The sequence below is a fragment of the Anastrepha ludens genome, chromosome 6 (assembly GCF_028408465.1).
Source record: "Anastrepha ludens isolate Willacy chromosome 6, idAnaLude1.1, whole genome shotgun sequence".
Lineage (NCBI taxonomy): Eukaryota > Metazoa > Arthropoda > Insecta > Diptera > Tephritidae > Anastrepha > Anastrepha ludens.
In genome coordinates this window covers 119662080-119677855 of record NC_071502.1, presented here as the reverse complement: position 1 = coordinate 119677855, position 15776 = coordinate 119662080, and the positions used below count along the sequence as shown (strand labels likewise).

At 36.5% G+C, this 15776-nt stretch overlaps 1 protein-coding gene across 1 annotated transcript in view; it reads left to right on the top strand.

The window, feature by feature from the left end:
• The first annotated feature begins 2814 nt into the window (after nucleotides 1-2814).
• The window catches only part of LOC128867268 (uncharacterized), a 25688-nt gene continuing 12726 nt past the window's right edge, over nucleotides 2815-15776 (top strand). Inside the window, exons 1-2 of the mRNA XM_054108379.1 lie at nucleotides 2815-3112; nucleotides 3171-3611. Coding sequence (XP_053964354.1) covers nucleotides 3091-3112; nucleotides 3171-3611 — 463 coding nt within the window. The 5' untranslated portion in view covers nucleotides 2815-3090. The remainder of the gene's footprint in view (nucleotides 3113-3170; nucleotides 3612-15776) is intronic.

Genomic DNA, 15776 nt, shown 5'->3' with positions numbered 1-15776 from the left:
ATGTTAGCCTTGAAATCCAACGTAGAATCTCTCTTGCCAACAAGTGCTACTTTGGACTAAGTAGGCAACTGAGCAGTAAAGTCCTCTCTCGACGAACAAACACTCTAACACTCTACAAGACTCTCATCATGCCCGTCCTGACTTATGGCGCAGAAGCTTGGACGATACAACATCCGATGAAGCGACGCTTGGAGTGTTTGAGAGAAAGATTCTGCGTAAGATTTTTGGACCTTTGCACGTTGGCAACGGCGAATATCGCAGACGATGGAACGATGAGCTGTATGAGCTTTTCGACGACATAGACATAGCGCAGCGAATAAAGATCCAGCGGCTTCGTTGGCTGGGTCATGTCGTCCGAATGGATACAAACGCTCCGGCTTTGAAAGTATTCGATGCTGTACCAGCTGGTGGTAGCAGAGGAAGAGGAAGGCCTCCTCTGCGTTGGAAAGATCAGGTGGAGAAGGACTTGGCTTCACTTGGTGTGTCCAATTGGCGCCGGTTAGCACGAGAAAGAAACGACTGGCGCGCTTTGTTAAGCTCGGCCAAAATCGCGTAAGCGGTTATCGCGCCAATTAAGAAGAAGAAGAAGATCCTTTTTCTCTCCTCCACTACATCAGCAGCACTGGATGACTGTAGGAGGTTTTCTCTTCCGAATAATTTTTCTTTGCACAGGTAATGGTCCACATTATGGTATCAAAACGGCACATATGTAAGTACTACTGGAAGTGTGCCTGTGGCACTCTTGCCATTTACCTACCTACCTATTCGAAACCCACTGTCTTGATTTCGTAAATTTATTTTATCACGTCGAATACGTAATCACTTACATATGCTTGCAAATATATGTATGTATATTAGGGCAGTCCAATTTTTCTCGACATCGTGACTAGCAAATTCGGATTCCATATAAAATTATAAGAAAAAGGGTACATTAAAGCACACGTCTAAAGCGAATTTCGAGAGCCAAAATTCTAAAAGAAGCTATCTCTCGTATTTCACGTGAAATGATTGTCAAAATCCATACGAAGGGCATTGCCGTGAAAGTTCATATGGAAGTCATGGCAAGGTAGTACTCAATTAACTCTTTTACAACAAGTTAAATGCACATGCCATTTTAATTGAGCAAAAGCCGTCAGTTCGTTTGCGAATGACATGCCTGATATGATGCCTGGCACCATCGGGGCATGCTTTCCACTAGTTTTTCTGCATATTCTACCGGAAAAGACCTCAACATTTTCGGAATTTGTTGAGAAAGTCATTTGTTGCACAAAGGCGTACGCTGCTCACAGTTTTACCAGACTAATGAACAATTGAAGGTTAGGTATAGGGTAACTGCGGGTATTGTGGTATAGGCGGGTAATGTGGTATAGCAGCTTTATTCGAAAACTAAAGTCGTGGAAATAACGGGACCAAGTTAGATATTTCGGCATTCTCAGAATCTTAAGAACGCGTGATTTGATTTGTGTTTTGAAAGGCATACAGTGAGTCAGTTGTAAAAAAATCGCGTGGTCGGGTGGTTGGCATTTTTTTGTGCTCAGTGGAAAATTTCTGGCAAATTAAAATCTTGTGCTTTAAGCTGCATTTATTCATCGGGAAGTAAAAAGTGAGTTTAATACTAGTGAAGCATATAAGCAATATTTTTGTATATTTGATCGTTATTTAATTATTCAAAATTAATTGGTTCAAACTCTAATGCGGCTATTGTGGTATAGGTAAAGGCGGCTAAAGTGGTATAGTGTACCATATTACCCTCTCGATCAAAAAAATGCCGAAGAAAGGTGAAATACGAAAATGGAAAGCAGAGGATATGAAAAAAGCTATCCAAGCGGTTAGAAAAGGTGAAATGGGTATTCTCTTGGCTTCCAAGACATTTAGTGTCCCCCATACCACTCTGCAGCGCATGTCAAGAAGCGAGAAATCCATCGAGGAGCTGTTGACAACTAAACTTGGGCGGACTCCGATTTTAACAGCGGAAATTGAAAATGACTTAGTTAAATATTTACTAGAAATGGAGTCAAGGTACTGGGGACTAACACGCGCAGACGTGCGGTCATTGTGTTATCAAATTGCCACAAAAAACAACATTCCCAATAAGTTCTCCGTTATTAAAGAGTGCGCTGGCAAGGATTGGCTAAAAGGCTTCTGTAACCGACACCGAAATGTTCTGAGTTTTCGAAAGCCAACTGGAACAAGCGTCGACCGTGCACGTGGTTTTTCTCGAGAAAATGTTGATATATTTTTCAAATTGCTGGAAGAAGAAAACGCAAAACATAATTTTCCGCCTACTCGAATCTGGAACGTTGACGAAACCGGAATATCAGTAGTTCCTTCGCAGCAGGCACAAATAATCGCTCGGAAAGGAAAAAAACAGATTGGAACAATGACTTCAGCTGAGCGAGGATCGCTTGTTACAGTCATCACTTGCATGAGCGCAGGAGGTGGTTTCGTACCACCATTTTTCATCTTTCCACGAAAAAACCATAACCCTCTTCTAATGAAAGACGCTCCCTCTGGCTCAAACTCGGCGTGCCATTTGTCTGGATGGGTTCAGATTCCCATCTTCACGAAATGGTTCAGGAATTTTTTAAGCGTAACGACACCATCTCCGTCTGAACCTCTGCTTCTTATATTAGATGGGCATTATAGCCACACACGCAATATAGAAGTTATTGATCTAGCCCGCGAACACAATGTGACAATACTTTCTTTGCCACCCCATTCAACACACAAACTTCAACCGTTGGATAAGGCTTTTATAAGACCTTTTAAGAAGTACTATAATGACGAAATAAGACGATTTATGAGTGAACAGGGCAGAAAAGTTACACATTTTGATATCGCTGGACTATTTACTAAGGCTTATTTGAGGGTTCAAACTGGAGAAATTGCAATAAATGGTTTTAAAGCCACGGGGATTTATCCGTTTGACAAACATATTTTCACAGATTCAGATTTTATAGCTGGGAACTCATCATCATCAGGTACAATTCAGTTTTAAATATAAAAAATCTTGCTAGATATATTGTCTTCTCAGAGGATCCAGTTGAAACCATAAATTCAACGACAGAAGAAACCCCAAGCGCATCAGCCATGGAAATTGAGCCTGAAATTCGTAAGTTTCGCAATAAAATCTATGGAAATTTTAGGAACGCTATTTAATTTGTTTATAGAAGCAAGCACAAGCCGAGGACTCGTTACTCCCTGGGAAATATCTCCACCACCAAAGCTACGAGATCCTCCACCTAATCGGAAAGGCCGGAAAACAAAGGCAACTGTTTTAACAACTTCGCCTTATAAGTGTAATTTGTTACAGAGCATTGAAAGCATTAACAGGAAACGCAATGCTCCGGTTAATCCATCCCCAAAACCCTCTAATAAAAAAAATATTTCTACCAAATCGTTTGTTGACTCGCATTCAAGTGACAGTGAAGAGGAGTTTCCAGATGTTCCACCAACAAAAGAATCTGCTGCCAACAAAACCAACTACTGTGGCAAAATTTATGGGCAGGATATAATAATGAAGCCTTGGACCTCTTGTCTGCAATGCGAACAAATTTGGGCCCACGAAAAGTGTATTCCCAATCGAAGTGCTATTTTTCTTTGCGATTCTTGTAAGTGATACTCTTACAAGTGCTATGAATTTTATTGTTGCGTTTTTTGTCATTTGAAGCTTAAAATATTTTTGTTCAATACGTTTTAATTCAGTTCATATTCCTTTTTTAAATGGTTCGCAATAAAATTTTAGTTATCAATCAAAAGTAACTGACTTATTATTAAAGGCATCATATGCGGGTAATGTGGTATACTATACCACATTACCAGAATAAGGTATACTACATTACCCGCCAATTTCTTCAAGGGCTTGTTTCCGTCTTTTGCAGTACTTTCTTAAATATTTCTGAAACTCGCGGCTCTAAGGCTTTTGAAGCTAGGTTTATTTGAACTTAATAACAGTAGCATATTATTGATAAATTTTCATTCAAATCAAATAAAATTTAACGATTTTATAGACGAAAATAAAATGGGTATACCACAATACCCGCAGTTACTCTATGTCATGCATAATATGTACAATACAATGTTCTGAAAACGGCTTTGATTCAATTTTTATCACATAGACCACCTCCGAGGGCATCTATTGGCTGTTGGGCCGTCCCCTTTCTACATCAGAACCCACCTCTCAGTGGTACAACACGAAGTTTATCAACTTTCGCCGCATTGATACTTGAATCGCAGCTCTACAAAGTCCATTGGAGGCAAAGAGTTAGACTTTACTCCTCAGACTGTCATAAATACTTTCTGGATACTATATTTGTAGCATATTAGATTTCTACATATCCAATAAGGACAAGGGTCGTTTGAAAAGTCCGTTCAAAGTCGAATAGATGACATTACAGGCGCGTATCGTGGTTGTGTTTAGTTAGTAACCAGATCGGTTTATTGTTTGTTTTGGTATTTGTTTAAATCGGGGAAGTCGAGTGATTTTTCGCGATCATCGCGACCACCAGCTTACGTCTCAGCAGTTGTGGTCGCAAAGTTAATGGAAATAAGGTTCCAACTTGTTTCACATCCCCCCTATTCTCCAGACTTGGCCCCTGCCTCTGTTGTGACTGCCATTGAATTACTTCGTTGGAGAGACTTAATGGAATACTGGCCTAGACAGAAGGTAGAAAGGCTGCATCAACAACATTAAAAATGGCAGTAGCCTAATGCAGGATATTACGGATTACCGTCACTGATATTAATCGCCAACAGCTTTCGGTTGCGTCCTTTAACTTTCGTCCCTCTGTAGACAATTTCAAGCATTCCAGTGCATTTCTTGGCAAGAAAAAGCCTCCCATTATGAATTTGAAGGCGACTCAAAAATTTTGCCCTTTGTCTCCATTTTTGGGACAACCTCTAGACCCACATAGGGAGTCGTTAGGCATGAATACTCAACAGTGTATGTGTGAGACTTTCCGGCATGTCTAATTAAGTAATGAAGTGAGCTGGGATTGGAGTAATCAAGTATAAGTTAGAAATTGTCTTAATAAAAAATAAAAGAAAAAACTGCTACAAGCTTTGAAATGTGGTGCCGTAATTTGCCTTTTATGCAGAATGCAGCAAACAAAATATGAAAAAAAAAATATTTTTGCCGAGTGGTATTTCTTATTTTTTTTAATTAATTGTCCAAGGCTTTATTTACGCTATCCAAATAAAATTACTTTGTTGAATTGGCCTATCTATGAACATGGAGCTTATGATTGTTTTTGGGCATCTGCAATAGTTCGTGACAATCCAATGATTTGAAAAGTAAACAACAATAAACTACAATAATGAATTTTTAATGCTTTATGAAAAACACAAAACTCGTTGCCACAAGCATGGAAATGTAAATTTCTATGAATTTGAAATTTTTGCAAGCTAAGATTATATGCCAATATATGTATGTATACATACATATATATACATCAGCGCACATACAATACACACAAATAAAACAATAAGATGCTGATGAATACAAATTTGGTCTGTGGCAAGTTGTCGGCATATCATGTGTGGAAATATTTCCAATGAATAGAGTAGTTGTTAATAGTGGTTCCATAGTTGTTTCCATCTTCACTTCGGGCATATTCCGTACTGCTTTCGAGTCAAATTTCATCTGAAATTCAGCAAGCTCTGTTTTGGTACCATCTTCCACCAATATGCCTAGAAGTGAATTCTATTGCATGCGGCATATCAGAGCGTTTTTCTTCAGAAAGATTCTGTTGGGTGGCATCTTGCTTTAATAGATTATCTGCCATGCAGTTTACTTCTACAATCATTTGGCCTAGGACCCAAGTGAGATTGTGTTTTTCTACTTACTCATCTCCTGCAGAGAACGATGAGACTCTTGCGCAAGTTAAGTGTTTGGTGTGAAAGAAATCAGTGCTCTGATTGCTGGCTGGTTGCCACTAAATCTGCAGACAGCTCTTTCACTTCATTGCTTCTAGGTAGGTAGGTAGGTATAGTGATTGTCGATTGACACATCTAGACCTGCTGTAGGCCTATTGTGATACCACCAGGGCTGTCCGCTCTCCTCACTCTACATTGTTCTCATTGAACCAACCTTTGGCTTTAATATATCTAACAAGACTTGTTACTTTTATATTGGCTGCTTCTGCCAGGAACTAAAATACTGAACCTTCTTCTGTCCAGAGCCATGCAGCGGCAGAGAAAGTATCCTATAGTCTCTTCTTCTTCAATGTCGTTACAGCTTCTGCAATAGTCATTATAGGGAGCTCCCAGTCTACTGGCATGCCTGCCAATCAGATAATGCTCTGTTAGGAGCCCAAGAAGATTTCTTATGTTTTTCCTGTTTAGTTTCAACAGTCGGTTTGTGCGGCCCATGTTCCATTCCGGCCACGTCATTCTACTAGTTGCACAGGTCAGGGACTGAGACCATAGCCTGTTGGCACCACTGATAGTGTGTTTACCTATAAGCATCTTACAAGTTGCTAAAGGTATAGGTATGTTCGCTTTGTCTGGCTGGATCGGTAATGTGGTACCCAATCTCGCTAGTTCATCTGCTTTGCAGTTGCCTTCTATGTCTCTATGACCCGGCACCCAGAGCAGATTTATTACTGTGATAGTTCTCTCAAAACGTCGATACATTCTTTTACTGTCTTCGAGTTAATATTAGGCGATTTTGAACCTTTCAGGGCCGATTGGCTATCTGAATATATGTTTATATCTCTTGTGGGGAGGACACTTCCCTGATAGCTAAAATTTCAGCTTGAAATACACTGCAGTGATCCGGTACCGAAATGAGATGTTGGCATTCATTCCTTCAGAATCAAGGCCTCCGCCTACTTGATCATTTAGCTTGGAACCATCAGTAAGATGCTGATTCCGCTTCTACTGTCCATTAACCCATTGTCCAAATCTTCTCTCGTTGGGAAAGTTGCGGTAAAGGATGTGTTTAAATGCAACTCTACTGAGCTACAAAAGTCTGTCGATTGATGTAGGAAGGGGTATTCGTCTAGTATTGTTGCGTGACCTCTTCTGTTAGTGGCTAAGTTAGAAGATTCTCTTAACCTAAGTGCCGATTTCGCCGCCAGCTGTTTGCCGTAGCCCTCAATCAGTAATAAGTGCAGCATGACAGACATCGCTGCCGTGGGCGTAGTCTTTAGTACCCCGCTTATGCAGAAACTAGCACCCCATTGAATACTTTCTAAGCTTTTGCTTCTATGATGGCGGATAATTTAGCCCGAAAAAATTGAAAATAATCGGGTAAAATAAAAGAAAGTTTCAAGGATGACATTTACGAGAAGTTACCACCCCGTAAGCCTAAAGCAAGCTCAAAATTATCTGTGCAAATTGCTAGACTAGTCGGAGGACAGCGGTAGTTGTCCCTCACTTCCCCCTGCTCAAGCTCTGCTTTTGGTCGAAATGTCAGTTTTTGGCCCACTACTATGGAATCTTATGAATGACTGGGGTTCTAAGACTGAATATGCCTACTAGAACCAAAGTCATTGGATTCGTGGGGTTATTAATCGCAAAACACATCCAAGTTATTGAGAGGTTCGCCAGCGAATCAGTAGACAGGATCAAGGCTTAATTGAAGTCCATGCCTCTGGAATTAGCTGAGCTCAAAACTGATATGGTTGTAATAAGTAGGAGGAAGCCAGTAGAACTTATGAAGGCAATGGGATTGTAACTATCAATTCAAAACCTGTTATTAAGTAGTTACTTAGAGGATATAATTGAGAGCCGTTTAAACTTTAAAACACACGCTGTGTAGAAGGCATCGAGCTTGCAGTCTTGTCTTCCACGAATATTGCCAAAGAACGGAGGCCCTATCCCTAGCAAAAGAATATTATGTAGTGGGACTAATAATTCATTTTAAAGACCCTTTTTAGAGAAAATACGAACTACCATAAAAAAGTTATTGCGCCCAAATGTAATCAGCCATTAAACTGCATATCAACATTTTTCCTACAAACTCTAATTAAAAGCCGTGAAATTGTGATGAACGATTTGAGGAATTTTTTGTAATTTTTTTTTAAGTTTAGGAAACTGGGGTTGTTATGATTTTTGTTATTTAATGAGCTATATTTTAGTGAAAAATTAAAAATTAATTAAAAGCGCGAAACTGTGATGAACAGTTTGGGGAATTTTTCCCATGTTTTGATAGAGTTTGAAAGAGGGATTTTCATGATTTTTATTAGGCAATGATAGGTCATATATATAAAAATGAATGTTTGTCTGAATGTCATCGATGAACTCAAATACTACTGGACCGATTATTATAGAAATTGGTATATATATGTATGTTTCCACGGAGAAGGTTTGTAGAATATGCTCATTGATGTCACTCGCCACCAGGTGGCGCTGCAGAGTAGCAACGCGCGCCGGGTACAGCTAGTATTTTCAAAAAAAAAATAGCTAGTATTCAAAAAATATAAAGGAAAGTACTTAAAACTGGTCACCATATTTATTTGCTGCCTTTTGTCGCGGATGGTATTAGCAAACCCAGCATAAAGCGCCATTACAATATTTTCCTATAGAATTCAGCTCTCTAGTGTACATACTTTTCCAGTTGCTTGCAACACAGAAATATTATTAGCAATATTATTGCTAGTCACTTGTCTCAACAATCGCCCTTCCTCCTATAGTTTTCATCCTTAAGCGCCTAGATTTATGCTACAATTAAAATTTTACCGCACACAATTCCTAACTTCTGCATACCGTAGGCGGTTTGGTTTTAAACAAGAACTTTCAAAAATGTATAACCTTTGCGTATGCAGGGAAATATGCAATTAAATTTCTGTTAAACTGCTTGTTGACTTAGCAAACAAAACTAAACTATGAGCAGTTCAAATTGTTACAAAACTATTGACTGCCTTCACTTACACCTGCAAAAAAACGAGGATATCGTACGTGCATACATACGTTTGTATAGGCGTATCCATTTATGCGTGTGAGTAAATTTAAACGAACCAAAAAATTTCGAGCTGCATTGCAAGGCTGTGCTGAAATATGCAAATAATTAAAACGTTTACATTTAAGGCACACACACAACTACACACATCCAACGAGAGGTTTTAGTTATGAGTATTACTATTTACTTTATTTAGTGCAGTGCAGTTTATTTGGAGTGTTTGCTTTTGTTATTAAAATAATTTAGTTCGCACAACGACACACACACACATATATACATATATACGTGCATATGTGTGCAATTTAAGAAATTTTCAATGCTGTTATTATCATTATTTATTTATCGATCGACTCATCTGCCCAAAGTATTTATGTACATATGGATGTGCAGTCGAAAAATGTTCGGTACGAATTCGTTGTTGCTTGGTTTTTCACATTGCCCGTTTGCCTGATATTAAACATGAAGTTGGTAATTTTTTTTGCCTCTTCAAAGGCAGCAACAACGCCATTGCAAGCTGAGGATTATGTTTACAAGCCTTTTGCGCTGTTTATCAATAAATATTTGTGATTTTTGCACGCTTCCTGTTTTTTGCGTGGGTGTGTGTGTGTAGTTATTTGCATAAAATATTTATTAAATTTGATCGTTAGTGTAACTTTTGGCAATGGGGCTTCGCGCTTAAAAAGCTGTTGAGATTTGCTGAAAAGTATTTTTTTTTTGGTGTTTGTGCTCGGTGTGATAGCAATCGTTGAACTGTTATTTGATATCAAGAGATGGTTTGGTCAAGTGATGTGCGAAATCATATAAATAAATACAAATGCAATATAGCGAATTTAAGCAAAAAAATAATTAAACAAACAAAAATTAAAAATTTTTAAATAAAAGTGAAAAATAAAACAAAAATGTGTATCGGAAATGAAAAGCATAGAATAGCATAAGCAAATGGAACATATTCGGGCAACAAAACATTTTAAGCGGATTGGTTGTGATTCACCACGCCAAGGCTTAGTGCGCATATGTAAGTGGAATTTGAATATTATGTAATTAAGGGCATCTCTTTGCTGGTAGCGCTTTAAAACGATTACTTTTTCAAATACAACAAAATATAAAATCATAGTGGGATTTTTCATTGAAAGCTCTTGTGTTTTTTGTTGCATTTTTGTATTTACAGAAAACCAATGCAGTTTCGGAGCATTCCACTGTACAGTAAGCTACGACCATGGAATACATTTTTTTTGGAATTTTTGTATAAGCATATTTTAAATAATTAAATTAAGTTTTTATTGTAGCTACTTTCAACATTTTGTCAATTTTTGTCGATTATTGATTTATTATTTGAGCATACGAATAATTTCGAAATATTATAATATTTGGTTCACGCTCCTACCAAAAATTGCGTCATAAGAGTTTTCAAATAAATTTTGCTAATATTTTTGGCTTTTTTCCTTTAGTTATATACCAATAATTTTATTCCCAGAATTTTTGTTTGAGTGTATAAAATTATGAAATGATTTCGGTTATATACGTTTATCGAAATATATTTTTATCGATTATTTTTCGTTATCGATTTATATATTTTGTTATAGAGTTTCTTCTCTTCATTATTTTTGGGGTCAAACGTTTGTATATTTGTTGAACTTTCTCCTTAGTTTTAACCAATGTTATTCAGAAACACTGCACGGAAAATTTTAAGTTATATGCACCGATAATTTTTTATTAGGAATGCGCTTTTTTTGTAAAAGTGTATTAAATTATTTAAAAAAATTGTCGAAATATATTTGTATCGATCTGTTATTATCGATTATTTTTCGATATCGGCTTCTAATTTTTGTTGCATACTTTCTTTTTCATTATTTTCTTATGGTTTGCCAATTTTAAATTTTTGTTAGTTTTTTGGCATTTTTTCCTGAGAGTTAACCAATGTTATTCAGGAACACTAAACGGAAAATGTTAAGTTACATATATGCACCGATAAGTTTTTTCTTAGAAATGTGATTTTTCTTTGTAAAAGTGTATACAATTATTTTATAAAAATTATATATTTTTATCGTTTTTTTATTATCGTTTCTTTTTCGATATCGATTTCTAATTGTTGTTGCACACTTTCTTTTTCATCATTTTTGTATAGTTTCTCAAGTAAAATTCTCGTTTATTTCTTGGATTTTTTCCTGAGAGTTAACCAATGTTATTCAGGAACACTGCACGGAAAATTTTAAGTTACATCCACCGATAATTTTTTTCTCAGAATTTTTTTTTTGAAAAAGCTTGTAAAATTATGTAATCATTGTTCAATCGGTTATACAGATTTATCGAAATATAATTTTTGTTATCGATAACTTTTTGCTATCGATTTATACTTTTTGTTATCGACTTAAAATTTTTGTTGTAGGTTTTATTTTTCAATATTTAGTTTTAAGCCCTGCATACGAAAAATTCCCAGCTGAAGAAGTTGCTGCTAATGATGGAAAATTTTGCAATACATGAGGACGCAGTGTGATTATTGCAAGTAGATATTACATAAAAGTTCTTTGTGATGGTCACTATAGAAATAATGAATTGACAGATTGAAATGAAACTTCTCTTACGTTCATACGAAGGGTGTATGCAATACCTATTGAACAACCTAGTAACCTCTCACACATTAGCACAAACAAGCGTAATTTCAGCATATAAAGCATCGAATCGGTGAATCATCCGCCGTACTGTCCTGATTTGGCACCCAAAGATTTCTTTTTATTCCAAAACAACAAAAAGAACGTACTAGGTCATTGACGCCTTAAGATACATACTTTTGAGGAGCTCAAATCGTGGGTTTTAGAGCTACATCAATTGGAGTGGAGAAAGTGATTCGAAAATTGATTTAAAAATGTATTGATCTTCTGGAATAATATTTGGAAAAACTATATTGCCACTTTCGATTTTGAATACTTTTTTTAATTGTGTATCTGAAAACTTAAGTAATAATTCTCTTACAAAATGTTATTAAAAATTTAATAACAAAATTTGTTATATATTTTTAAATATTTATGTATTTATTATATCTTCAAAATTTTAACGCCCTTCTAAAAAATATTCTCGAAATGCACTTTCCGGTTTTTTTATGTCACTGCCTTTTGTATGTGAGCCCTTTACATTGCTTTAAGTATAAGCAACATTAATTTTTATCCTTATAGTATTTTTCACGGCATATCAATCACAATGAAAATATGATTCAGTTAAAGTACATACAAACATACATACACATACTCGCATGCATAGTAGTTATGTATGTATAATGCATTTTAATGGGCGTTAGTAGGCGGGTATGTGTGTGGGTGTGTGCTCTATCGCAGCATGGTGAGAATTGATAAAATTGAATATTGCATGAGATACAATAACAACAACATATAGTGCTAAAATATAAATATATGTATGCACATTTACAACTACATTAGGGTGATCGGCTGGAAAAACGCCTGGCGGCCTGACGACCTGCCTCCTGAAATGCTGAATTGTCGATCCGTAGCAGCAACGCTTAACATCGGCTACGTAGACTTATTCTAGGGGGTTTAACATTGGCTGTTTGCTTTTGATCTGCTTACATAAAATGCATAGCGAAATTAGCTCAGCATTCAAATTTTACAATCAAAAAATACCCGCGGTATTTTCATCTGAAAAGTTTTATTAAAAAAATGTTGTTTTTTGGGGCCCTTTATCATTACCGTTAGTCAATGCCATTTAGAAGTATTGCACGGTAAATTATGAAGCATGACTTACAATTTTTTCCAGATAATTTCTTTGGTATTTCTGTATTTTAAAATAATATAGAGCATTGCGAAACAATTTTCAAATTTATTATTAAATATTATGAATAACCATTTTTACCATCTTTTTTTTTTTAAATTTTTCGAACTAGCGAATGGTACATATACGTACTACTTTTTTATGGTAAATTTCTAAAAAGTATCGTATGATTTTTTCAATGAAAGTTGCTTTATTTGGGCCCTTTTTCATTAGAGCTAAGCAGAAAATGCTGTTTAGAAGCATTAAATTACGATCGTCGAATCGATTCTTTTTTCATAGAAACTTGTTTGTGTAAACATGTATGAAACTTTACCAACTTTACTCACATTTATCGATTTATAATATTTACTATCGATTATTTTTTGTCGATTAGCCGTTTTATCCCTGCGTTTTCGAGCGATGTTTTGCCGATTATTCATGGTTATCGATTTTTTTATCGATATTTCTTTAGATGGATTTCTAATTAAGTAAAAAAGCTTGTCGATTCTTTCATTGTCTTATTGATTTTCATCACAATGATATCGATACATCGCTTTTAGTGTATCGTTAATTTTTCTTAGCAACTTTCTAATCTGTTAACAGTGTTTCTCAATGGCTTTTCTCAATAATATTTAAACCGATTATACATTAACCCTTTTTCTTAATGCATTTCCACAAAGATACTTAAATCGATTATATGGTCTGGAGGCGGATGGTACTTAAATGTTAGTATATAATAAGTATCACTATGCCATGGGGGAAATGACAACTGTTTTTCAAACGGAAATTTTTGCCATCCTGAAAGTAGCGGAATGGATAATCGAGAGAAGATAGAGCGGGAACAGATTGGAATTTTCAGTCACAGTCAAGCTGCACTGAAGGCCATTCAGAACGCGAAGCAAACCTCAAAGATTGTTTAAGAATGTAAGAAGAAGCTTAATTCTGTCGCAAGACAGAACAGGCTTGTACTTATATGGATTCCAGGATACTCCGGTGTTCAAGGAAAGCGAAGTCGGAAATTGCCGATGAATTGGCCAACCGTAGATCAGCGGTTCCCCCACAAGGGCCAGAGCCAATAATCGGAATCAGTTCCACAGTAATTTACATAAAGAGCGATGGTCCGTTCTACAACCCAGCAGAACTGTAAAGTATTTTGTGACAAGCTCAAACAGAAAACTGTTAAACTTTCTACTAAAACTTGAAAGGAAAGACGTTCGGTTTATGGTCGGTATTATTACAGGACACATCCCATGGGGTCAGTATTTGACTACCATTAGAATCATTGAGGACCCAATGTGCAACGCCTTGCTTGGAGGAGGCGGATAGCACAGGAAACTTTATCTGTGAGTGTCCTGCCGTTGCCAGAGCAAGACTATGAGTTTTGGGTTCCGATGTCGTGAGAATGCGTAATATTCGTTCTCTAAGACTGGAGGATATTTACAGAATTGCCAAAGAATCTGGAAGATTCTCACAGGACTAACCACCTCTTTTCTTACTTGTCTCTTTATCTGAGACTTTCTCCTTTCCTCCTTGACTATCTATCATCTTACCAAAGCTCTAAATACAATGGGGTTTTTAGCCTGAGTGTTGTAGGAGCCACCAAATCTCTTGGTGGTCCTTGGATCGACTTTTTCTAAATTCAAATTTCGTGTTATCGATTTTCGATTAATAATTTTTATCGATGTATTTTCCAATACATTTTTCAAACAGTTGTTGAGAATACTAACACTGAGAACAACATTAATTCTCTCTTTGTTTCTGTGTGTTTTCATGGGAAAAGAAAACAGTTATTGCGAGATCCTTCCGAATTGGCGCACATAGGAAATGTTGAGCTCTGGCATTTCTGTCGGTAGGAAAAGGAAACAGCCATTTCGATAATTTTTAAAATTGTTCCATATGGTCAAAGCTGAGACTTTTTTTGAAATAATACTACGATAAGGAGTTCGCGCCAGTGCAATTCAAGAATTGTTTTCATGTGGCCGCTCACCCTAAAGCACATTAATACGTCTGCGTCTATGTGTTTCACGTCAGCCGTGTCATTTCAGCAACAGATACTTGGGAAAAAAAATCGAAAAAAGCAGATACTAAAAAGCGAAGAAATGGAACATGAATAAAAAGTGAGCCAAACTAATAGAAAATCAATAACATGAACTTACATTTACGTATCCACATACATACATACATATGCACTTCTAGAATGTTATTATGTGTTGTTGATGCAAGAAATGCTAAACACTCCGGGCATATGCAATGCCAAACACACACAGAAACACAGATATGTGGATCAATAGCTGCATTGGACACATATCGAGCTTTGACACATATTTACAAGTATGTACATACTTGGCATAAACTTTTCGTGCATGCAAGTATTTATATGTAAGCAATCGGGTAGCAAATTTTGTAGCATATTTACACTCATACGAACACATTTGCACACCACTGCACGTGTAAGTATGTCTTATAACATATATATGTATGCATGTATGCATATGTAAATGTGAATATGTGGCATGCATTTGCATGGTCGTCGCTTTGTAGTATTTTAATATTTATGCCAGCTGGCATAACCGGTTTAGTATCTCCTTTTATCTACCTTTTTGCCTTTTGCCTTTTGTGTGTGGCATTTTTCGTTAAAATAGAATAGGTACTAAAAAATGCAACAACAAAAAAAAAAAAATATACAACAAAAAAATATGCAGCAAATGTGTCAGTTAATGCACTAAAAAACCTTTTTGCATATCAGCCACACATAAACACACCACTCACATACACATACACACACACACAAGCACCCAGGTGCGCAAAGGAACATTTATACTTCAATTCTGTATTTAAAAATACCCACGAGTATCCTTCAACCCCATTTTTCTGCTGCAATATTTAAAACATGCAAACAAACACACTCGTGCATGCAGCATAGCCTCAGCCAAGTGTCATACGTATACATGTGTGTGTGTGTGGGTTTGTGTGCGCATTGGTGGCTAATACGCAATCGTAAAGTGTATTGAAATGGCATTTATGCATTTATGCAAATTGAAATAATTACACTTATGCTGCTTTAAAATACAGCTATTAAAAAATTGCAAAAGAATACAGTTGAAGCAAAGAATGG